Genomic DNA, 25,250 nt, shown 5'->3' on the forward strand with positions numbered 1-25,250 from the left:
AAGGAGGCACTATGTTCATCCAGCAGACTCCCTGGAGCAAAGAAAGGGTGCCAGAAATGAGCAAATCTGGTTGGGGGGAAGACGTAGACGTCTTTCCCCAGGTATGTACACATACAAACATTTGTTTTAGAAGTATTCCTTTCATAGCAAGAAGTCAGACATGCAAAACTCATGCAATTCTGGAGTGAAACATTACTGCAGCTGGCTGGGTCCGAGGAATAAGGTTAGCACCATCACTGAGGAAACGGTGTGACACCTACCTGGTTAAAATAATGAAATACAAAAACGCCAAAACTGATAGAGGGTAAAAAGTAGGACTCTAGCAAGGAAGATACTCAACATGGCTTTGCTGCTGGAGCACAGAAAGCATCCAGCTCCAATGTTTGCTTATTTCAAACCCACCTCTGGTATCACCACAGCTCTGGCTGTTCTGTACAAATACAGGCTGCGTCAGTAGGGACACTTTAAAAACTAGTTCATCTTTGAAAAATCTCAGTCCAGGGATACCAGGCTTTTGTTGGTAGTAAAGGGAAAAGACAAAGAAGGGACGATGACTAAGACTGTGTGTACCAGTTTAGGCTGAGATTTTTTAAAGCTTCTTAAGGAATTTGGACACACAATTACCGTTAACAGGGAATGAGCATCCAAACAAAGAGAGTATGGAACAGTGTACCAGATTTCTGCACCCCTGCGCCTCCACTGTCACACTGAAATGCTGCAGGCCACTGATGTGTAAAATGGAGCTGAGCATTCAGGGGAATTTTCATCACTATTAAAAAACCCCTAAATATGCACAGAATATTGCTCCAGAAGAATCCCTGCTCCTGGCTTTTCTGGCCAAGTGCAACTCCATGGCCTTCATAACCACCAGTGTCAGGGGAAAGGACTTACAGGATCAGGCAGTGGGCTGAACAGGGGCCAGAGTGAGGCCTAGCACCAGAGCTCAGAGATAAATCATGGTGAGAATTGGCCATAACCAGAACAAGCATCTACAGTCTCTCCAACCTAGAGGGGAAATAGGGAAGAACAATCCTGTTCTGCTGGATGGAGGCGACCTTGCTCCAAGCAGCATCTGATCAGGCTGTGGACATTTCATGAGGACAGAAAAGAATCAATGGTCTTCAGAAATAGATGTCCCTAAGAGAGAGATCCAGCCCCATTTTGCTGTCTGTGATAATATTCCAAATAATGCAATTTGGGAAAAGGAGTGGGAGTCAGGGTGAAGTATGAGAGAGTTGGGTTTGAGCTTCATTTTGATAACTAAAATATAAAGAACTCCTCAAAGAAGAGGGATGTCAGATCAGGATAAGCTCAGCAACCCCAGCTAAGTCACCAAAGTGGGTGAACAAAGACCATTTAAATCATTGTGGAAAACGGCTCTGTGACTACATGCCTGAAGTGAGCATGCCCAAAAATGTTTCAAAACTCTCATCTCATGAAAATCAGGTACAACAAAATTTCCACTACTCCTCCTCTATGATTTGGATGCCTGCTGAATGTTTCTGGAGCTTGCAGATAGGCTCCATTTAAAAAAAAAAAAAAAAAAAAAGGAAAAAACCAAAAACCAACAAATTTTCATTCGTCTCTGCAGTAAAAACCCACCAATTTCAACAGAAGCAGAAAGGCCAATGCCGAGAGCTTTTGAAAATATCATCCTTGGTTGTTTTTTTTCTTTTTTCCCCCCACATGCTTGTTTGCTAGATCCCTATAGAGTCAGAGGGAAGAGAAAGCATTATCATGAGAGGAGGGGGTTTCTGGTGAACTTCTTACTTGTCCTTAAAAGCAACCATATTAAAAAAATAGTGGTTGTAAAACTTCCAGTACAAGGAGGGTCAGATACTTTTTGCCTCCTCTGCAACTTTAACTGAGAGCTACTTTTCCTCCTTGTCCTTGAGGACTTTTTAAAACAGGTGATGAGCTTAAAGAGAAACAAAACCTAATCCAAGAAGAACACAGTAAATTCCAAGCTAAAACTGTTGCGGATTGAATTCTTCAAAATTTTCTAAGACAAGCGATTCCAAATTGAAGAGACACTCTCCCCCTAATCTATCCCATAGCATCTACATGCTTGGAAGACTCTTAGCTCAGTAACTGATATTATTGCTTGTAGGTCATTGGATACTGGCAGCAATCTTAAACTGATTTCAGCAGGGATTTGTGTAGAGACCATATGGTCTTGTGGCTCCAAGTGGAACAGAAAGCCAGCCCTAACCTTTAACTGGTCTACTGTTGGTGCTTTAAATGTTACTCAAACACAATTAAGGATGCTATTAAAAGAGCCCGAAGAGATCAGTTAGTTGCAGCTATTCTGTTTATACAGATTTCATTATTCTGAGCAAATCCTGTGAAGACTCTTAAGGTGTGCATCCCCTAGCAGAATGGGCACAAAGACAGACAGGCAAATGTTGTTGCAAGAAGTCAATAGAAAGTTCAAAGCTGCACAAGGCAGGCAACACGCATGCACTAGCACAGGACGTAAACAAGGTTTCAGTTGTCATGCTGCTGGCAGGGAGTGAGTCATCACTCCTCTCTCAAGTTTAGTATTGCAAGGAGAAAGTAATTTTAATCTGGGAATATAAATTTAGGAAAAGGGCGAGGAAGGTACTTGGCAAGCTTACTGTATGTGAGATGACTCCAGTGATTTCAGGCTTCAAGCCCCTGTGCAAAGCCCCCGTGACTGGAGGGACAAGTGAAGGTGGTGATGAGAAGAATGGCAGTTTCGGGTAAACAGAGGGTAATGTGCCAGATGCAGAGGGTGCTTGGTTATGGTGGGAACCCCTCTGGAGATGTGGGGGAATGAAATCATCTAGAGTCGGAAAAGTCAAGGGTGAGCCAGGAGAAACAGTCTCAGGGAATACGGAGCCTTGCCCGAAAGGAACCAGAGGCGGTGGTGGAGTGCTGGAGCTGCCTTCTTGCTGTCTGTCTGGATTAACCTGGAGGAGGGGGACTACTATAACCCCAGGCTGAGCTGTGGTGGTGGCAGTGGCATCCTGTAGGAAACAAGGTGTTGTTATGCAACGGGGGAGATTGGTACTTTAGTCTAACGCAGCCATATAGCGTCATGCAAGGATGCACCCAAAATGATATGAAGCCCAACAGATTTTCTTTCCTTAGGGAGACACAATTCTTCAGGCTTGCAGCCCTGGCCTCTATGAACACACATGGTTTTTCACAAAAATCTTCCTTCCCCTCACCACCCCTCTTCCCCAGTTCTGTGCAGTGAGGCTAAACCAAACCACAGAACAGCTCTGCATTCACCATCACTTGAGAAGCACTAACCATCACATTACAGAGTTTGCTTCGTTTACACCTCCCTAAAATAGAAAGATCCTCGCCTGCCCAACCCAACCCCCTACAAACACCACACACGCACAAACACACAGATCAATGTTGGGGGGGGGGGGCACGCATAGGGTGTTACGTATTATCAAGTAGAAGACCATAAGACTCAGGTGGCACAAGGAGTGCTCAGAAATTAGGTAGGAGGGGAATAAAGCATTAAGGGAACATTTTAATGAATTAAAGCACCGTTCACACGGCTGAAAGAAAATAAGGTTATGGAGAAAACATGTACCATGCTGCGTCCCATTGCCTTGTATGGTGGCTGTCGCTGCTGAGTAAGGTAAGGCTCTTTTCTCATCCTGTCCTCTGTGGCAGCTGTGCTCTGGGGCTCTAGCACTCTGTCCCTCACAGCTTGCGGAGGTGATGACTGAGTCCAGGAAGGTTGGCCCGCATCATAACTAACTGCGTCTTTACTGAGGACAATGTAAAAGTACGGCCTGGGAGGAACAGGAGGAGGAGGAGGAGCAGGAAGAGACTTTCCAGTATCTGTTACAGAGGAAACAATGTTGGTGGCTGGTGCCTGAGTGAGCTCAGCGCCCAAACTGGTGCTGGCTGCTGGGTCATGTGCAGTGCCAGTGGAATTTTCAGATGCGGCTGAGCAAGTGCTGTTAGATAAACAAGCTACATATAGTTTGGTGACCTTTTTATCCGCCTTCGTCTCATGACTGGAATTCATTCCAGCCTTACTACTGGGATCTGCCCTGTCAGGGTTACGTTGTATGGATGATGCATCCGATGAGGAGCGACCTCCCAAGAGTGGCTGCCCAGCATGCACCTCATCTTTGGGGCCTGAAGAGGGAGAATTCCCTGCTGGCAAGCCTTGCTTCCCACTGGGGACAGCCCCATAGGGGGTAGGTGATGAGAAATAACACCGTGCACTGGCACTTGGTGATGCACGTTGCGTATAAGGCTTGGGTGCATTCAGGTACACGCAGTCCATGATGGGCACTGGCAACAGGTTGGTCACTTTAGTGTCAGTGCGAGGACGCCATGCAAAGCTTTCCTCTTTGGGAAGAGGAGGACGGGGAGGAGCAGGGGCCTGCCCAGGCAGAGTCAAGAAAGAAGAGAGGGAGAGAGGAAGCAACACCAAATGAAAGGAAAAAGGAAGGAAAAAATAAATAAATTTGAAGAATGAATTCGGTCATTAGACTTGGGTTAAGCAGGTTTTAATACAGCAAGAACAAAAAGCAAATACAGTATCTGGAAGGCCAGTGCAGAACTCACTCACACACATCATCTCACACATTCTCTCTTTCTTAGCACTGCTCACTGCAGCAGGCAAACCCTACCCAGCTCTCAAGTCCCTGCCTGCATGTTTCTCTCTCTGGGCTAAATAAATCTCAGTGCCATATTGTTTTGAGAGGCCTGCACAGCAATACCCACCATGCCCCTGGGAAAGCCTGAGTCAAGATTTAACATCCTGCCTAACTAAACCCAGGCTCATGCCTGTGTAACTAAATACTTCCCAGCACCGGGGACATTTGAAGCGCAAAGCCACATTCAGAGCTCTAGGCCATCTCTGCTTCATGTTAAGTACACTGCCAAAAAATGAACATTGTGAAGTTTCACCAGTGCTAATGAAGCAGACATCATGTGAGTACTACAGCCTGCCACAGCTGGCTAAGTAAAAAGTCAGCATTTCTTCCTTCTAAAAGCTAGCTCTTGAATTCTCTTCAGGATTTTTCAGTCCTGAAAATGATTTCAGGAAGACCAGAACAACTACAGTTTCTTGAAGAACTGAGTTCATAAGAATATGCCTCCAGAATCAAGATCACTGACAGAGAAATCCTGCTTCTAGTAAATAATAAAAAAAAGCTTTATTGTTTTTGGTACTTTGCAACATATAGGTTGCTAACTCCACAACTGCCTGCCGACTGCAACTCCAACTTCAATTACAGTGAATTTTTTCTAAAAGCCAAACTGTTTTGAAGTAAAATAACTTAGCAATAGAAAGGTTTCCTTTTATTTATTGCTTTGTTGCCAGTAGCTGAAAACTATAAACTACTGAAAGGAAGAGAACTAAAACACCCACCTAGTGAACAGTAGTTCCCTGCATTCTTGCAAATTAACCCTCTGGAGACTATGAAAGTAGGTTTTACCCACACCCTGTTTTCATATCTTTATAGGCAAAGGCTGGCTAAACTGTTGCTAAAGTGGCCAAAACCAGAGAATGAAGATGCCTTTAACAGCTTGCAACATTCAAATCTGAAAAAAATACCTCCTTTAAAATTCATCCACATATGACAGGTTGTGGCCAGCACCTCTTATTACATAGATATAGACCTAGAGTAGCTTCATAAAATCACAGGTGCTGTCCCAAGATCTACTGTCCTCGTGCTGCCCCTCTTTCCCCCCCTTCCCTGATGTGTAAGGGAGTAGAGAAGTGCATTGGTAAGTGCTCCTTCTGAAAAGCTTCTGGTTCTGGAACAGGCTCACTCCTTTTGATTCCTTAAGGACAGTAGTTTCAGTCTGGAGTCTTTAGAGTGCCACAATATTTCCCTAGGTTAGGTGAAGCCTCACTTTACCACTGCGTAGTATTATCAGGAAATACCAATTAATCGCCTGCAATTGCTGTTTTCCATTTTCTTCCATTTCAGCTTAGTTTGGACAGCAGTCCTTGAGACTTCTATAAGAAGTACTATGTGCATCAGCACTCTCTCTGTTCATCAACAAGATCAATGAGGGACTACAGGACAGCTGTAAGTATCAGGCAGTAAATGGGTCTCTCCTTTAGGGTGCCGCTCCTTCCCATGCCTTCATCTGAGTTGCGCCTTCTTCCACTTTCACTTACAATTTCAGGAACGGTGTCTGTCCTGTGGCATTGCTGTAGGTCCCTGATGATGAGAGCAGTCACCCTGACAGGGACTTTGTTTCAAACAAGAAAGTGGTTTCTAACAAAGGGTTTCCTTATCAGCTTTCAGACTGCTTCTATGCAGACCAACCATCCAAAAGAAAAAGGATGAAATTACACTTCTCTTAAGACATTGACTTCAACAATTCACCTTCAGGTACAAATAACTTTTCTCTTGTTGGCTTGTATCAGTTACAGTGTTAAAAATGAAAGGCATTTCCCCAATATCTTTTTTTTTAACATAGGGTGTAACTCTGCTTTCAGCTTACAGCAACCTCTAGGAAACAGACCAACAAAAAAGCAAAACAGTAATAGATGACTACTTCACCTTTTTTCTCGCAAACAAATAGCGTTGTCCTCCTCCTTCATCCACCAAGGAAACACTGTGGTGTGCCTGAATACACGAGCTCCCCAGCACTCTGCTGACATCAGTGTTGCCCCCATTTTAAAGGTAGGAAAAGCTGAGGCACAGCAACTTACCCAAGATTGCAGCAAAATTTGGAGTTCAACCCAGGACTCCTGACCACGAATCCAGTGCTTGAACCCAGAAGATCACCCTCAGGGTCACAGAAGAAAGGCTTACCTGTGGCTTGCTGTCTGAGGAAAGGTTCGGACGCACACTCCTATAACCCTTGGCAGCCAGAGAAGATGGCTGGGCATCCCCATTGGCATCAGTGTTAGATGACGACCTCCAATCATCTACGAGAGGAAACAAAACTCAGATTACAGAGGATTCCCTCCAGCTACAGAACGAGCGAAAGGAGGGGACTCTTTTCTTCCCTTTTTTTTTTTCCCCCCTTTCTTTTTTTTTTTTTCCCAGGCAACAAGAAATATTTCCAAGAAAGCAACAGAAGCAACAACATAGCAGCCAATGTTTGTACCTGTTTCTGGGTTTTCTGGCTCCAGACCTAAGCGTTTCAAAGGAAGGAGGGATAGAAGAGGTGGGGGTGGAGGACAGGCATAAAGGAAAAGAAAGGGGAAAAAACAAACCATTACATTTACAGAAAACACGTACCAATTGAAGTGTCGAGCTACTTCATTTCACACATAAAATGCTTTCTGACAGGGCTGCCTAATTACCATAGAGACCAGCCCTAAACATGATGCCCTCCTTGTTTCTGACCTTTGTAAACACAAGGCAATTCATTCAGAGCAATGAAGAAACAATTGTTCATTGACATTCTTATTTCAGAGGCAAAAAGGCAGCCCAGCTAGCTACTTTCTAAAGCTGCAGCTTGACATCCAAATTACTGGAAATGTAGGGACCCCGTATTCAGCCATGATACAGCTATGAAGACATATCTATCCCTTATTAACATCACTATATATTATTAACTGAGATAAAGGACTGCCAACAAATGGTTCAGGTTTTGTAGACTAAGTGCATGTGCATGAAGGGAGTTATAAAATATGATGTCACTTTACTACCCAGTCCCTGCAGGTAGGTGCACTGGTCTCATCACCTATTTACCCACCTCCCACTGGGCACCTCCCCACCCCTCTACCCATTTTGCTGTTTAAGTTATATGCAAAAAGCTCTTCCAGCTCCAAAGTACATTTCACTAAGCGACTGAGAGAGTAAGAACAGGAAGTATTAATGAGCTGATTTCCATAGTAATGGGCTCATTGCCATTCAGGCTGCTGGAAATTTATGAAGCCATCAACAGAAAGGAGAGAGGCAGTGGTGGGGGGTAGGAGTGAAGAAACAGAGAATGGCAAGCATGAAAAGAGGGTAGGTCATGGGTGGAGCAGAATGGGAGGAGAAGACAGAGCAGAAAGTAGCACATTGGGGCTGGAATTAATGGAATTGCCCTTTGTCCAACAATACAGTCAGAAACGATGTATGCTTTGCTTTCAAGAGCAAGTTCGACCCCCTCCCCCCTTAACGGCATCTTCCCTTTGGGAGTTCATCCTCTCTGCCAGACCCACGATGCTGGCCAGGTTTGTTATGCTTTGCCTGTCTCCTACAATTAAGTAATTACATGTCTGCTATTGAAAGATGGCAGAACTCTGTGACAACACTGTCTGTCTGGGACGCTGTCCCCGCTCCCTTGACAACCCAAGTGAATGCTACAGTGGCAGTAGCACCACTTGCCCTCTTTCTGTTCCACCTCACGCCTGGGATAAAAGGAGGTGACATGGGCCTTCCAGGAGAGGAGAAAAAAAAAAAAAAAAAAATCTGAGAGCTTTTGGCACTCCTGACAGCAGAAGGGAGCTGTAAACAAACTTAAGCCAATGAGTGAGTAGTCACGAAACCTGCACTAGGAGAGAACAGGAGTCAGTTTCCCTCCACTGGTCTGGTTCTCGCAAGAGGTTTCCAACTATGCTATGGGATTTTGGGCTTTAAATCGTAGCTTAAAAAAGTCACGCCAAGACCCCAGACTGAGCTCACTTGATCTTATTGTGAGTAACATATTCCAGTTAACCTTCCACCCACTTACTTTCAGGTTGCTCAACAACCTGAGGACATGGCGAAGTGATATTCTGATTCTCTTCGTAGGCTGGAGATGCGCGGAGGGTCACAGCTCCTTTTCCGCTGCAGACTTTAGTGGGATCCGTTTCTACAGGAAATGCACATACACAGTGGAGACACATTGAAACAGACGATACAAAGCTATTAGGAGCCATCAGAGCTCTATGGAGTAATTTTAGCACGGCTGCCTCTGGGTGAATCAATCTAGTAACGTTTATGGAGATGAAGATTAGCTCTGGATTTAAAGCATTGAGAAATCAAAGCAGTTTCATATTCATGTAACTGATGAATGTAGAAGTAAGTTCTGAGTCAGTGTACCAGAGCTGCAGAAAGGAGGAAAAACGGATGAGTGCTTGAACCAAATTTCACAGGTCCATTTGCTTTATTTGGTCTGCTTTGTGTGGAGATATTGTACTAGCAAGGACATACTACCATTATACCTGTGGCTCTTCTATAGGGATGTCCCAGTGGTATAAAGCAATACAATTTGCGTGCTGAAGCCTTAAAAATGCCTTTTGTGCAGGATTGAAAGAGAAGAAAGAAGTCTTATGACCACTGGAGGATAAAATCTTGTAACTATGCTGAATATGATCTAAAGGCAGGGTACTGCAAGCCACCTCCTTGCCATCTCTCCCCGTTTCATGGCAGTGTTTCACCTTCTGACATAGGAACCCAAATCCCAAAAGCTAGAAGGAGATTTAACATATACCTGTTCAGATCACCCTGTGAGCCAGACACCAGATCATGATAGCATCCTTTCTGAGGCCCGATCCAGCACAACTTCTGTGCAGGCTTACCTTTGTGCACTTCAGTCCATGGATTTGGTTTTTTTTTTCCTCCTGTCATCCTATGAAGTAATAACAAACCAGGACTTCAAGGCTATCTTCCTTCCCTTACTTAAAATCCTTCCAGAGAGTTGTTTCTGCTAAGATACCTATAGAAACAATATGCCTAAAGAGTCTCTCACTTAACTTCCACAGGAAAACACATCACCTCCCTTTCTCATGCACTATTACTGACCCTGCAGCTGCCATCAGGCTTCACTTTGACCTACCTAACAGAGGTACTAGCCCTACCACGACACCGCGCAGGGAGCCTGAAGAGGTACTGAGCATATGCTGCGTAACACAAATGATAACACAATGATTTTTATTTTAATGGGGTGAGGATCATGCTATCTCTGCACGGGGAGGGATGCAGCTCCTCTCTAGGAACTGTTACTATAATGAAAGTTATGCCTTCAGACTGGACAGAGGGAGCAAAGACTGCTTCTTATTGCCCTGACAACAGCCCACGTTTGTGCAGATCAATATTCCCTGGCTGATTTCAGTACAATAATGCCCCATTAAATCCACACCAGTACAGTGCCTAGAGACCATGACAACACCTCAGCTAAGGTTGCAAAACACACAAACCACAGCCAAGGTGGCCACAATATAGAGAAACATCAATAGTGCCAGATGGACAACAGCAGTAGGGGGAAAGACTCAACCAATGTCAAACACCTGGCTCACATCGAAAGCCCTCTACGCTGGAATCGCCACAGTTCAAGCTTTTATGTGGGCTTCCAATGCTTTAGGGCTTTCACAAAAAGCATAGCTTCAGATCCACACTTAGGACTGAAGAAAGGATGGAATAAGTAGCGAATCAGAGGATACTTCCTACAGTTCAGACTTTACTTCCTTCAGGCAGCATTGAGGCAGCCTCTGTGAGGGGAAAGACTATCCACACAGAGATATCAAATGCCGCTTAATCCTTAAATATGCCACATTTGCACTCATACCACACAACTGATCATGCCTTAAGGTCACCCACATGCCTGGTGAAATAGAAGTTGACTTCTCTGACTGATTTTTGCATGATCCAGATAGGGTCAGGATTCCTTTTGTCCAGAGTCCAGTTCCAGCTATCGTTCCCATCTGCACAACATGCAGCCTGAGAACTCTACGGACCCACTTTCAAACCAGAGGACAAAGGTTTAAGCTCTCGGACTCCAGTTTCAAGAGTGCTGTAACTCTGAGGCATGGACACACTGTTGGGAGTCACCAGGCCTGATTTAGACATCCACAGAGAGTGCAGGGTAGCTGTTCTCCTACGCTGCTACACCTAGATTCCCTTCACAGGCACTTGAGAGAAATGGAAACACTTAGTTCACCATGCCATAAATGTCTCCATCATATTGGAGAAGAATCAAATTTGGGAATCAAAACACTTTTTATTTTCATATAACATATTAAACCTGTATACTGAATCAAAACAATAAGAATCAGAAAAAATGTTCTGAACTCAACAAAATTAAAATGTTTTGAAAAGGTTTGAAAATAAAATAGTCAGACTATTTCAATTTGGGAGAGGAAGACAAATACCTAAGATGTTGAATTCCCTCACAATTTAGGTGAAGTGACAGAAAACAAAAACCTGAATCTCTCAGCAATAGAAATCCAGCAGATGGTAATAAACGTATTAGCACTGTACTAGTCCAACAGAGGACGTGTGACATATTAGGAGAGACAAGCAGTATCAGCTAGACTAGTCTGACTGTCCAAATCCAGCAAAGTACAAAAATAATCTTGTACTTTTAGTGGGAAAACATGTGCTTGGGAAGGGGGTGACAGACAGCCTAACATCCTTATTTATCCATATAAAGATTCTGTAAAGTCAATGTATATACAGAAAAACAAAACCATCCCACCAACATTGAATGATGCTTAAACCTATAAAATACCATCTCTGACATCCATTTACTTTCATAAAGACTAAAGATAGGCAGGAAACATTCTTTGGTTCATCAGGAGTTTGGTTCAAAACAAGGCTGTAATAACAATATTATTCATAACCAAGCATTAGCAGAAGAGCTTACAATGATCCCAGATTCAAGTAGACACAATTATGTCTGCAGAGGAGCAGCATAATTGAGAACAGTGTATTATGCCATCAAGAGCTAACTTTATTACCTACTGATGAAATCTGCAGCTCTGGAAACAGTGAGAAGAGGACGAAGCTGAAAACTAGCCAAAGCGCGTGGGTGAAGCGGGGCGGGGCGGGAGAGAGAGAAAGAATGATGGCCAACTAATGCATGGCGGGGGGGAGAAAGGAAGAAGATACCTGTAGGCAGCACTAGGTGAGGAGAACTTTTCACTTTCTTCACAGGGATTATTTTAACGGCAGAAATAGAGCGTGTACATAAAGGGACGTCAACAGCTGCAAACACAAAAGTGTAAATGGCACATCCAAAAAGGGAAGAACAGAGTTTGGGAAGCATGCCACAAAATTTTCTAATGTACTTGGAGACACAATAGCAGGAAATTTCAAATACAAAAGCAGTCCAGAGAGCAGTGATGCAACCGTTAAAAATATCCCTTCGTTCGCCCTCATTCAGGACGTGTCTGTTTTATGCAGCATACAGAACTGCTTGCTGAATTGACTAACTGCTGACTGCCGCTATGCTGCAGGCGAAAAGAATCTGGAAGCATTAGTTTTTAGAAGCCATAAAAAATTTTAGTGTAATCATTTAGCTGAGATACACTACATGCAAAAATAAAACTGTTAAGTTAACATTAATATGGCTCAGTTAAAACAAAGTGAAAAAACAAGGATTGAAAAGTTGAGAGAGGAACATTAAACTAGCCACATTACATGAATTCTGGATTTTATGGCACATATTTTACAAGTTCAGCAACAGAAGGAATCAAAATGTGAAATAATCTTGAAAACAGTCCCATGTCAAAGGGTAGCATGAAAATACCCCTTAAAAAAAAAAAAAAATCCATCCATTTAAACAGTAAATTGAAGAGATTTCTACTGGACTCCATCAGCTAGCACACTAATTATACTAGATGTAGTAACATAGGGGAAAACCATACGTCACACTGTGCAAAACTGTAGCAATTGTTACAAAACTGTCCAAAACAGTTGGTATTTTCTCTCTCAGCCTCTGTACTGCAGCTAATGTGGAAGTCTTAAAAAAAAAAAGGGAGGGGAGCTGGTAAAAAAAAGCAAAGGCAAAACTACTGAGAGGTGAAGCTCAACAGGATCTGGCAAGATAAACATCTTGTAAATCATGGCTCTACCAGAATAACTTGAGTTGCGCTTTTGATTTCTGCAGAGCCAGGATTTTCTCCTTTAAAACCTATTAGCTTTCTGCACGTATTAACTGAAAAATGCTAGATGCCTCCTCACATTCCGTGCCATCTCTCAGGCCTGCAAGATCAGGAGTAAGAGGAACCACATTTCTAATACTTTACACACTGATACTGGGCCAGCTTGAGGGAGGCTTTGACACCAGGGTGGCGTGTACACCCCCTCTTGTGGCAGATCTTTCTGGTCCCTAGCAAAACTGGAAAGCACAGACTTCACCAACTTAGAAAAGGGCTCTCAAGCAAAAGGATGGGGGAAGAGCTTCACAGAATTTTTTCAAACCTCATAAAATCATTAATTTTTAATTTGATGGGATTGTTCTAAATTCTTTTTTTTTTTATAAAAGAGAAACCCAAATCAAACCCTGTTCTCCATGCTCCTCCCTGAGCACCAGAGACCCTGCAAATACAATAGATCCCAAATCCAAACAGCCTGTGGTTTAGGAAACAACCCTAATTCTGTTCTGCTCTGTAACTGACTGAATCCATCCATCCACAATGCAGTCAAAATACTAACCACTATAAGAAGACATAAAAGGAAAAGAAAGGAAATGAAACCCGTAGAAAACCAACCCATACAACCACATACTTTCACCCTGCCAAAACACACACCATCACTATACAATATTGAATGCTATAAAGGACACTGCAAACCTGCTGATGTTAACATGAAGACTGGTTTGTTTAGGTAACTTTGGGTTTTAAATCATTGTTGCTAATGACAGATTTTTTTTATTACTTAAATGGTTAGTTCCTGCCCTTTAATCCTGGGCTCAAACCTTCACCTCCTACTGAAGTTAACAGGATTCACACATAGGCACCCACAAACCCATGGTGTCCAAACACACTAAGATATTGATTCACAGGTGCCCACAAGTACTACAAGTACTGCACAGCTTTCCTCAAAACAGCACTAAAAATATACAAAGAGGCAAATCCAGCCTGCCACCTTTAAGAGACAAAGAACGCTTGTTCAGCTAAGAAATGCTGCTGCTGCTGCTATGGTGCAGCACAAGGCTTTTCTTGTATCAGTCGCCAAGCAAACTAAATTTGGAAACCCCTGCTGTAGTGAATGTCCGGGGAATTCAACCACATCACGCAGCTGACATGCAGGGGGAGCTGCAGAGATGTCTCTGAAGCTCTTAACCCACCTTTTTCTTGTCCATTGCTGCTCAGCCCATTGACAACAGTTTTTGCAACATCAATTTCTTCGTGTTCTGTAAGATAAATGAAGAAGCAGATTACTTCTGGGTTAAAACCTCTGCAACTGAATTTAACCTCTGACTATGAGGGGATGCCATGGGTCAGCACTATTTGATTCAGGAACTAGGAAGTATTCCTGCTATCTCAGGAGACGTTGCTTGGAGACACAAAACTCCCTCGGATGACACCCCTGTTTCTCCTTTCCCTCTGCCTACCTGGATCGCAGCCTCTTTTAAACAGGGACTGTCTCTGTATGTGCATATGGCATCCAGCTCAGTGACGAGATTTTCAAGAGAGATTTTTCAAGTCTGCAACATCCTCAGCTGACACGAATAAAACTGGCTCTTGTGAATTCAGAGAAACACAGAAGATAGTGCTAGAAAGGACCTCCAAGGGTCATCTAAAGCTATGTTCCTGACCCATGACAGAAACAAATCTACCTCTGTCACTGCTGACCAATGTTTGCCTAACGAGTTCTTACAAACTTCCAGCATCACCCTACAGCAACCTGTTCCAGTGCTTCACAACCTGGAAACCTATCAATGCTTAAGCCAAATTCCCAAATTCATGGTTTTCAGACCCCGATTAGTCTCCTACCTTTCCTCTGGACTCTGTCCAAATGGTTCACATTTTTCTCAAAATGTGGTGCTACAAACTGGACACGATACTCCAGCTGAGACTTAATAAGGTGCTAAAATCGAGTGGGAATATTATTCCACAGGTCCTACATACGGCACTTCAGTATGGCATCTGCTTTGTTTTTCACTCTGATTTAGCCTGTTACCCAGACAAGCCCAAAAGTTTTCCTCTTCCCAACCAGCCCCCATTTCCTGGTCCCTCATTTTTCTTTGAACAGCTGACTTTTTCCTATCCAGATGTCAAACTTTGCATTCACCCCTACTAAAACATATCAAATTCTTTCAGATAATTTTTTCAGGTAATGGATACTTTTGAATTCTTGTATTCCAAAGTGAAAGAAGCTAAAGTGACCTACTCCAGCTCAAGATGCTTCTAGTCATTTTTTGAGCATTATGGGCCAAATTGAAACCACAAACATGAAGCCAGGACGCTTTTTACAACGAAGCCATTTCACTGTTGCTTTAATAGTCAGATTCCCTGAGCTTTCAAGGGCTTTGACTCTTTTCTGGAAGGCAGAAGAAGAGTCCAAAAAAAAAAGTAATTGCATCAGAAACAGACAGGAATATTTCTTCTAATAAAAAGGAATGCCAATGAGGGCAAGTGGAAAACAACACAGACTTACCAGAGCTCATTGTGGCGGAGGGACTTGCCTTTTTCACTTCTGGATTTTGTTTATCTCTGTTTAAAGTGAAAGGCAGAATGGTTACGCTATATTTCATGTCTGCCCAGACAGCACTGGACATGATGCTGAACATTCATCACAAAAGTCAAGGTAATAGTCACGGTTTCTTCAAAAAATTTAGTTTCAAAACCCAAATGGATTTATGTAAACCACCAGTTACATTTTTTGCTGATAATTATCAGAAATTAAAGAGTATTTCCACCCAATATAGGAACTACTTTCAGACTTTAAGACTAACCCTCAACATTAAATCATAAGATACTGGTTAAAGCCTAAGAGTCCATACACAGCAAAGCGCAAATCTGGCTAGCTTCTAATATATAAAGTGTACATCACCTTTAAGAAAAAATAGAAAAAAAAAAATCTCAGTGAGACTAAAAGCTTTAAGCTAAAACCCTCAACTTAGACCATTGCCAGGTTTCAAGGCGATCTGTTGCTCAGATCAAAGTCAGTCTCTCCTTTGAAAGATGTTACAATAAAGAAGAGATATATTTGCCGAAACACATAATAACTTCCGCACCAATCATTTCGAGTCCTGCAGTGCCGCTGATATTTTCAGGATCAGACTCCAGTAAGTGAAACTTTAAAATTAGAAGCTTTAATCCTCCTGGGACCAAAGGCAGTAAAATTACCAACCCAAGAGAAAAACTACCAGATGGGGACCGGAGGAGAAAAAAGTCAGTTTTCATGGTCATGACAGTCTATGGAGGACAACTGTGGGGCCTATTCGTACCCAGTGCCCACTCCTGCAGGGACTTGACACCTGCAGCGAAAGAACAGGTTTCAATGTCACACCACAGATGTTGGTTTGAATAGTCAAAGAGCGGCATTTCTACAAAACAAGCCCGTGTTTGCCAAGATGTCTCAACTCTCTGAAGGTCCTAGGCTGAATTACAAACCCTTCAATTTTGTGTTCCGATCTTTTTCCCCCCTCAAAAGTCAGCACTAAAGAGAGTGAGATCAAGTGTAACTCCAGCCAATTAATGGCTTCCAGGACACAAATAGAAATAGGTATCTGAAGCTACAAAATCATGCACAAACAAAGACCCTAATCTGTGAAGTTTAAGGAAAAATTGCTCAGAGAAACAAGAAACTAAATAAGAGACTTGGAGATACTTGTTTTCCTGTTACATGAACTGGAGGCAGCAGTGGAACATTGTAAGAGGTGGAAACCGCCTTCAGGGAATTGAATTTGCTCTCTTGCCTCAGGCATCCCCATTCTTAACTAGCATTTGTTTCATACCAGCCAGAATATAATGAGCATGTTCAACAGATACTCAAAAGGAAAGAAAAGAAAATTCAACAAGCAAATATAGTAACAGAGCAGCCTGTAAAACCAGCCAGTATCTGGGCTCTCCAGCATACCACCCTAGCAAAAGCTGCCAACACTTAATTATTTAAATATTTCCTTCATTAAAATATCCACATAAGATCTACATCAGGAGTTCGTGAAGGCTCAGCAGGATGCAGCCTAACTCCAAGCTGATCCCAGTAAAACACAATGTGAAGTGGAGGGCGCAGTCTAAAATGGGTCAACAAAAATCCTAAGCCCAACTTAAAGGTCTGCTGCCTGACTTTGCCTGCCCGTACAGTATCTGCTTTTTCTTTCTACCATTTCATACTACCAGTAAGTACTGTGAAATTCTAATGGGTGACACAGCCTGAAAGTTTAGGCAAATGTACTTAATAATAATGGTCTTTCTGATCTCCATATGCTTCTGTCACAGCAAGATGCCTTAGTTCAAGCAAAGCAGAAAGAAACAGCCTAAAATGATAGGCTATCCAGGCTAAGGAGGTTTGCAGCAATATCACACTCTTCTACGTATGGAAAACTGTTACGAGTTAAGCTCACTGGATAAATACAAGTCCCTCCATAGGGCAGGGCGCAAACTACAAGAAGGGGCAGTATTGCAGTAAGTCTCAACTCAGCTTTAGGATTAAAGCCATTCTGAAGCTGAGGAAGTTGCTGGTACCCAGAAATTTTTCTCGGCACTGGCCCTCTCCATGGGCTTCATGCAAGTCAACAGAAAGTTTCTTCCACTCCAAGCATCCCCAAGAAGTTGCATGCTTTCCTCTGGTATACAAGATAAAAAAGGTGGGGGGTGGGGGGAAGATCTAGCATATTACCTTTTCAGGAGACGAAAGAGTAAATACTAGCTCACATGCCTGGGCAAAGGCAGCGTCCACTGCTGCTGCAATCCCAGAGCAACACAGGTCCCCTTCCACAATGGCAGTGTCCGAGCAATTAAACTTGTGACCCCATGCTTTATACTTTTAAAACTGTCTCATCTCTGTTTAGAAACAGTGACATCACAACTGCCACAAAATTCTGATTTCAGTGATGTCTTTTTGACTCAAGAGTCTTGACGTTGCTTACAGTGTGAAGCACCGGCTTTCATTGCATTAAGAAAAGCATTAAGGAAAGAATTCAGACCAAGAAAAGCACAATTATTTGGCCTTAAAAGAACAAATTACTCTTCACAAGAAGTGATTTGAGGTTAAAAATAAAGTGATAATTAAAGAAGTAAGTTTGCTAAAATTAAATGGAGGAGGTGTACAAACTCATTAGAGCTAGATCTAGAAAAGTGACTTTTCCACATATCCCCACACTTACTAGCAATTATGGAATTCAATTAAAATAAAAAGCATTCAGTGTTCATTTACTGTGAAACTAATCAGCATTATTCAAGCACTCAAATGAACTTAATGCAGGTTCCCATACACAGAACGGATTCAGTGTGCTCGGGGTGAGCACAACCAATGCTGAGCACCGTAACTCCAGAAACTCCATCTAAAAGTTGATTTTGATCAGTTGAGGATCTGCATACAGATTTGCTGCATGCAGGTAGAAATAACTGTTGTTTAGATTGAGGAAATTATGGTGCACATTTGGAGCTGCAAACATGTTTCAGTGCCTTTTTGCATCAGGGCTACAGAGTCATTCTACCTGTCTCCCATATGCTTAACCCAAACCACATACTGAAGTCCTATTAGGACTATCTTAGCCTTAAGGCTGCTCTTGGGACCAGATACACGGTCCAGCCAGGTAGCACATCTGGCTCCACAGCCCCAATATAGCAAAGCATTGCCCTCTGTAACAGGCGGGAAGGTACCTGCTGTAAGTCAGTGTGCCGTGAGTGTTTGGATGGTACAGCCATAGACAGAGCAGTCCCTGCCAGGTTGGCCAGACAGGCTGGCTGTGGGAGCAGGTGAACCTGGAAACATTTGCTGCTCCCAGTTCCCCTCAAGAACATCCTGTAGACACGGCCAAGCCGTTCCTGGACACATACATGCAAGGATGCACAGCAGGGCTTCAGAAGGGAGCCTTTCAAAACGAACCAAAAATGAAATTCCCTCGTATCAATATTAAAAACAGAAACCGGTACTGCCAGATCAGGCAAAACAATATAAATTCAAAAACAAGCAAACAAACAACTCCAAAACCTCCCAGAGTCTCCCTCCAGCTCCCTGCTCTAACCAGCTAACCAGTGTCTCCTTGCCAGACTGGAATTTATGCCTTTCCTGAAATGTGACAGACAGAGCAACAAAGGCTTCAAAGCTGCAGACATTCAAAACACAATGAAAGGTAATGAATTCCTCAGGGCATAAGCCAGCAGCTGTAACCCTGAACATGCCAATGTCCCTATGTAACATCCACCAACTCCTTGCCAGTTCGGTCATACCTCTAGACAGACGTTTAACGCTTCCTTCCTCCCTTTCACCCCCAGCACATTTCTTCCAAGGCTGCAGCTCCTTCCCTACTTGGTGTGGAAAAGAGAGCAGTGCATTTAGAAGCCTATTTAGGAAGAATGCAGATAAGTGGCAACTACTTCTGCACAGCACATCTCTGGATTATCTCACATGCTCTAAACATTCGAGTACTCCCCCTACAACGGCAGGGGGTAACAAACAGCTCATTAATAGTTCCGAGTAAGGACACACACTCTTAAGTCACTGGTATCTCAGCTAAGAGTCGCAGGCGGTGGTTATTTTTGGTGCTCTGATGTGCATGGCGTGGGGAAAAGTCATTTCCTTTTGTTTCTTCTCTTGTTATTATTGACAGCTCTGATGACTTGCATAGGATTTTAAAACAATTGCTAAACATGAGATGAGCATTCAAAACTTATTGGGTAGGTCCTTTATATTCCTGAGATTTGGACTCCTGCTTTATTTTCTCAGTTCTGAGTTTTTTTACATTTCAGCATTTTCTCTCCATATACAAGAGCTTTGTACATATACAAGTGTTTTGTGGCTGCACTTAAATGAAAAATCAAGTTCTTATTTATGTTAGTATAATCTAGGAGTTGAGACTTTTAGAAAAATGGTAAGCTTTCAGACTTAAGGGATGATCAGCAATCACAAAACTTACTTTTCACCTGGTCAGGTCTCACACACCACTAACAGCACTCATTTGTTTATCCCCTGGCTCAGACCCTTTCTCACATTGCCACCAGTGTCCCCGACCCAGATGATCTGTTCAAGCAGCCACGCCAGCAATGTGGAGTCCCAAATCTGGAAAGTGGGCAAAGGGCTGCACTGCAGCCAGTGCCTCCTACCAGGAGGCTCCTCTGCTTAAAGGAACTGGCTGGAAAGCACATCCCTTCCGTACTTCTCACTTTGTATCACATAAAATGTGGCAGGAAAAAATAACTAGAATACAGGAGGCAGCTCCAGGTTAACCCAGGCAATCAGCTCTCTCTCCAAATATCATCATTCTCTTATCCTGAAATACAGAGAGAAATATATTGCCTGTCATTTTTATTTTAAGGGTTAAAGAACATCCTGTCATTCCTTCAGAAGACATTGCGCTCCTAAGAATAAATGTCATGAAAAGACTATGAATAAGCAAGCAGTGCACACAGAAGAATCATACCAATTCTGTACAAGACAACAGCCTTCCCACACTCTTCAGTGAGTGTTAACACTGCAGAGAGAGAGAGCAGTGAAAGCTCACTAAATGAAACAAATGGCAGCAGAGAACACGAGCTTGGATAAGGTGTTCTTATAAATAATTGAACTTACAGCTGTTAGAATAAACAAACATAGCACATTTCATATGCAGTATCGCTGCTTTTTTTTTTTTTAATATGGTGCATGTTTGTTTCCTTCCTAATGGGCAAAATCAAGTTATCTGGGGCATATGTGCCAGTTTTTGTGCAATTCAAGAGAAATGTGCCACTCTGAATAATAAAAGTCATAGGAAATGTAAACTAGGAGATGTGGCTTTAAGAACTCAGAGATGCTTTTGAACTAAGTCATCTTACAGTCATCAACTTCAGAGTAAACAAAGTTTAGCTGCAACCTGAGTTAACTCAGTTCAAGGTCACCGCTTTTGGAGCAGGGGGCAGAAAAGGATCTCCTGGGTCATCAGGCCTACTCCCATGCTATTGCAGGCAACTGTGTCATACAATCCTGTGCAAGAACATTTCACGTTCCAGCTTAAAACTGGTAAGGTTTCCTGCCTCCACTGCTCCTCCTGGAAGCCTGCTCCAGAACTCATTCCTCTTATGGCTTGAATGCTGTTTCTGATTTGCAACCTAAATTTAATTCATGAACAGCTACAGCTAAATTGTTTTGCACTAACACGATTTTTCTGTTTAAGCAGCTCTTCCTCCTTGCACTCACCCCCATCCACTCATTTTTAGAAAGTGATTGCACCTCTGGGTGTTCATTTTGCAAGCCTGTAAACAAGCATTTCCAAAGCAATGGGTCTGCATGTTGTCACCCATCTCATTAAAATCTAGCAAATAGCGGAAGATTTTAAGAGGTTGGCGGTCCAAAGTCTAAACTCTGCTTAATGTCACAGAATCAGAGAGCAAAGCCTACAGCTGACATGCCGAACAGCTGAAAAGCAAAGTTTAAAAGGTAAATCAGCTTTTTTGGTCTGTTCTAATTCTGCCCTGTCTACTAAAGCCAATTCTACGGTCAGTGCTCGTTCAGATAGTGATTTGATGTCTCCAGGGTCCTCCCTGAAAAGAAACAGGCTGGAATAATTTCACATCAGCCACTGAACCTTCATTAAGTGACAATGACTTATACCTGCAGGGTTGTGGGGGTGAAAGGTGACTCCTGCTTGAGCCAACAGCCTCCTGCTCTGCTACAGACACAGGGCATGGAAAACAGCCATCCAGAGGGTTGTTTGGCACAAAGTAGACAGAACAGTAACTTGACACGCAGTGCATCACTGGTTCCCTCTGGATAAGTTAACTGCTCTTATCAGTAGCCTTACAGTCAAAAACATTTCTTCTCATGACAATAGATTTTAAATACACTGTAACTGGGCTTTGACTTCCTCCCCAGTCTGTCATGACTGCCTTCTGTTTTTTGTATTTGATGCCTGAGATCATGGTGACAGTAGCTGTGCCCTGTTTATCATTCACGTCTGCTGAAGAAACGAGTGCCTTTGTGCCACACCCATATGCCCAAGCAGCTCACGTGTACATTTTAAAGCTTCTGAAAGAAAAATAAAAATTTCTAGGATATTTTAAACAAAAATCTTGTATTCATCTTAGCAGGAGACACAAGGCAGAGCATCTGAGAGCAGCAGAAGCTGAGATTTCTGCTCAGATTTATCTGTGATATGTATGCTAACGCCTCATAGACGGAAGCACTTTACAAACAAGCTCATGTACATTCTGTACAGGGGAACTCACCGGGCACAGCTCGCAGGTCGCCAACTCCAGAGGGAAGGCTGTAAATGATTTAACAGCATACCGCAACCTGGGACCGTTCAGGACACTTAACTCAACTGAGATTCATACAGGAATTTGGGCAGGGAGCTTGTTAACTACTGAAATTGGGATTTGTTTACAGTTAAGGCGTCATTAATTCAATGACACCAGATTTACCTTTTTGCAAAAAGGAAATCTTTCAGACTCTGCAATGACCGCACCTAGCCAAGAGGATGCTGGTTTTATACTACAGCTGGAAGAAACAGAAGATTCAGTGAGTTCAAGCTGTTGTGAGACAGCGTGTAAGAGCTGTGCAGCTGGGGTGCTCAGCGTACTGCACTTAACTCTCTGTACACCTCTGATATGGGGCCACTTGTGCCTCTGCGGAACAATGGCTGTAAATAAACAGACCCAAATTCCAGAAGCCCTAATTATGTATAACAATGGATCCATTCAGCTGACCACCGGATTGAGGGACACGAACACTACATTGCATTTACTACAATGAATGGCATTCTATAAATATGATCAATTAGATCATCTAAACAACATCCAGCAGCTTCTCTTGCATGATTTTGTATAACAAAGACTACAAAGGCTGTCTTCACCTCTGTCACACACTCTCAAACAGTGAAGCAGTAAATAAGAGGAAGTTGCATTAAGTAGAAATACTAATTAGAGATTGACTAGTGTCACAAAGTTCAAATCCAGATTACAAACAATTCACAAAAACAAGGGTAGAGAGAAGATTCTGATGCACCTCTGACATATAAACCAGATACTTTAATGCTACAGACCACCTTATACCATCCCAGACACATCCCGAGATTCCTAGTTGTGTAAGGCAGAGGAATTGCACAGGCATTAATGAGTGCTCACTGCAGCAACCACACCAAACATTAATTTTCGGTTATGACTTCTGCTAGCAGTAGCTGTTTTGAAGCTCTGCACAAACACTCACTAAGCAACAGCTAACACTTTTCCAGGTATACAGGTGATACTCCTATTTTACGCAGAGATGGAAGATTCAGGCCTCTATTCTACACAACATCTGAAATCAGCTGAGCTGGCACAGTGTAGTAAAGTGCATGTATCAGTCTTACAGGTTGCTTTTTATATTTTCAGAATAAGCAAAACCAGTTTGAGAGTTGGTCTCATTTGCACACAACTGCAATGACCTCCAGGGAACCACATAAAGCTAAGTCTAGCAAACGCATATGGGGAGCCAGGCATACAATACTTCCAACGCACCTTTGACAAGCCTGGGGATGCAAGTTGAAATTAGACAGGGTCACTCTCCTTAGCCTTTGCCAACCTGGAGGCATTGCTTCACCAGAAAAATTGCCAGGGAACCGATTCATGTACCTGAGTATCAGGCACAAAAAGGTTCCAGTAAAACTCAGAAGGCTGGCCACTGTCACGCATCCAAGGCCAGACAGTGAACTCGTGCCTGCCAGGGAATTCAGGCTGGAGTGCTGGCTTGCTAGCCTTGTTGGACTGTGCTGCCTCTAAAGGCACCTACATGCTGGAATGAAGAACACAGTGACTGCTCCCCTACTCAGTACTGTAAACGCTCTGAGAAAACCAAACTGCTGGGTTAAGCAACAGTCAGACATTAAAAAGTGTCTCCAGAAATAGCAGAAAGTCACATTCCTGAAGCCAGTCCTCATTTCACTTCCCTCTGACTCCTCTAGCCTCAGGTGATCGAATTCACATATTGCTGAGAATTCCACATCCATTTCTCATCACTTTCATTTTAGCAACAGCCTCAGAATCAGCGTTCAGGAATTGCTTTCAATCCCCCTTCCCATAAAAGTAGTCAGGAGAAAGATCCAGTCATTAGGGTAAGGAGGCAAGGACCTGCCTGTTTCCCTTAATGAGAACACAAACCCATGTAATGACTACCTTGGTAGCTCCTCTCTTTTCAAGCAGCAACTGGAAATACCTATCCAAATGAAAGAAGCAATCTGAAAATCAGTGTGTGCTGCCCCAACAGACCTACTCACTCAGTGCACATTAACATATGCCAGTGCCATGTAAAGTCCTGGGAGTTCAGCTCACAGCAGCTCTAGGAGGGCTGGCTTTGACCAGTGTCAAAACATAAAAAAACATACCAGTGTCCTTACCTTGATTCAGGCTTTTCAGTTAATGGTGCCATTTTCTTAGTCCCTTGATTTCACTCCATAAGAGGCACGAAAGAGTTAAGGAAACCTTTCACTGTGTGGCCCAGTCACTTGGCTGCTGAGGTGTAACAAGAAATTTGTGGAGGCATCTCTCTCTCTCTCTGGCACCCTTAAATACTTTGCTCCTCCTACTGCTGTGCTTTAATTAGCCAGCTGGTTCTTAGTCACCCCATCCTGTCACTAGGCTTGCTCACCATCAACCACCCCCACCCAGCCTGCCTGTCACTCCCCTGCCACTGTCATCAGGAGAGACACTGACTCTTCCTGCAGCTCTGGAGCTGGGGAAAGGAAAGAGAAAAAGGTTGGAGGTGACACTCCATGCTAGCACGGGTATGGAATGCACTTCAGAAGGGAAGTGACAGGCAGACCTTGAAGAAATATTGAAGTACAGAGAAAGTACTTGAAAAAGCACCTTTTTTTTTTTTAAAAAAAAGAAAAAACAGAACAAAACAAAACAAAAAACCACAAAAAAAACCCCATGCAGCATCTGCTTGTCAAGGCAGGAATATTTTCATTAGCACTGGACATAGCAGATCCTATTTCAATGGCTAGGAGCTGAAGGGGCAGCTAAAGTTTCTGCACTTGGCAGCTGAGATTTGTAGCATAAGTACCTGACATGACACAAAGTGAAACTAACTGCTTGCATGGCTATTACATGCCCACTCCGTGGGCATCGTAACAGGCATCAAGGGAGCTTTTAAGCCACAAACTGTACTAGGGTGTCCCTAGAGTGGAGTGTCCCCACTACAGTGCAGCTTGGCTCCCATTTAGAAAGCCCAAGACTTGCTCTGGAGTGGAGCTGGTGCCAGCTTTTAGGAGGGTGAGGGTATACTCACACATCCCCAGGTCTGGGCAGCATGTTGGTAAGGAAGGTGAGTAGCAGCACAGGATTGCCCTTCCTTCCATGGTGAATGTCTCCAGAACAAATGACTGGGACCAAGCCTTCCTGAAATCAGACCTTGAAGGCTGGTTCATGCAAGACCAAGTGGTGGCTTAATAGTGGAAATAATTTGAAAGAGAGAGACTCAAGTCTCTTGGTACTGTCCTTTGTCACCAGACCACAGCAACCA

General features: G+C 43.2%; 1 protein-coding gene across 1 annotated transcript in view; it reads right to left on the minus strand.

The window, feature by feature from the left end:
• The window catches only part of SORBS1 (sorbin and SH3 domain containing 1), an 80,613-nt gene extending 56,386 nt beyond the window's left edge, over positions 1-24,227 (minus strand). The window contains exons 1-7 of the mRNA XM_082310113.1: positions 24,124-24,227; positions 15,267-15,322; positions 13,954-14,019; positions 11,772-11,867; positions 8,635-8,754; positions 6,777-6,892; positions 2,619-2,990 (exon numbers count right to left, since the gene is read on the minus strand). Coding sequence (XP_082166239.1) covers positions 2,619-2,990; positions 6,777-6,892; positions 8,635-8,754; positions 11,772-11,867; positions 13,954-14,019; positions 15,267-15,322; positions 24,124-24,155 — 858 coding nt within the window. The 5' untranslated portion in view covers positions 24,156-24,227. The remainder of the gene's footprint in view (positions 1-2,618; positions 2,991-6,776; positions 6,893-8,634; positions 8,755-11,771; positions 11,868-13,953; positions 14,020-15,266; positions 15,323-24,123) is intronic.
• Positions 24,228-25,250: the final 1,023 nt, after the last annotated feature.

Source organism: Platalea leucorodia (genome assembly GCF_965183815.1).
Source record: "Platalea leucorodia genome assembly, chromosome: 4".
In the NCBI taxonomy this organism is placed as follows: Eukaryota; Metazoa; Chordata; class Aves; order Pelecaniformes; family Threskiornithidae; genus Platalea; species Platalea leucorodia.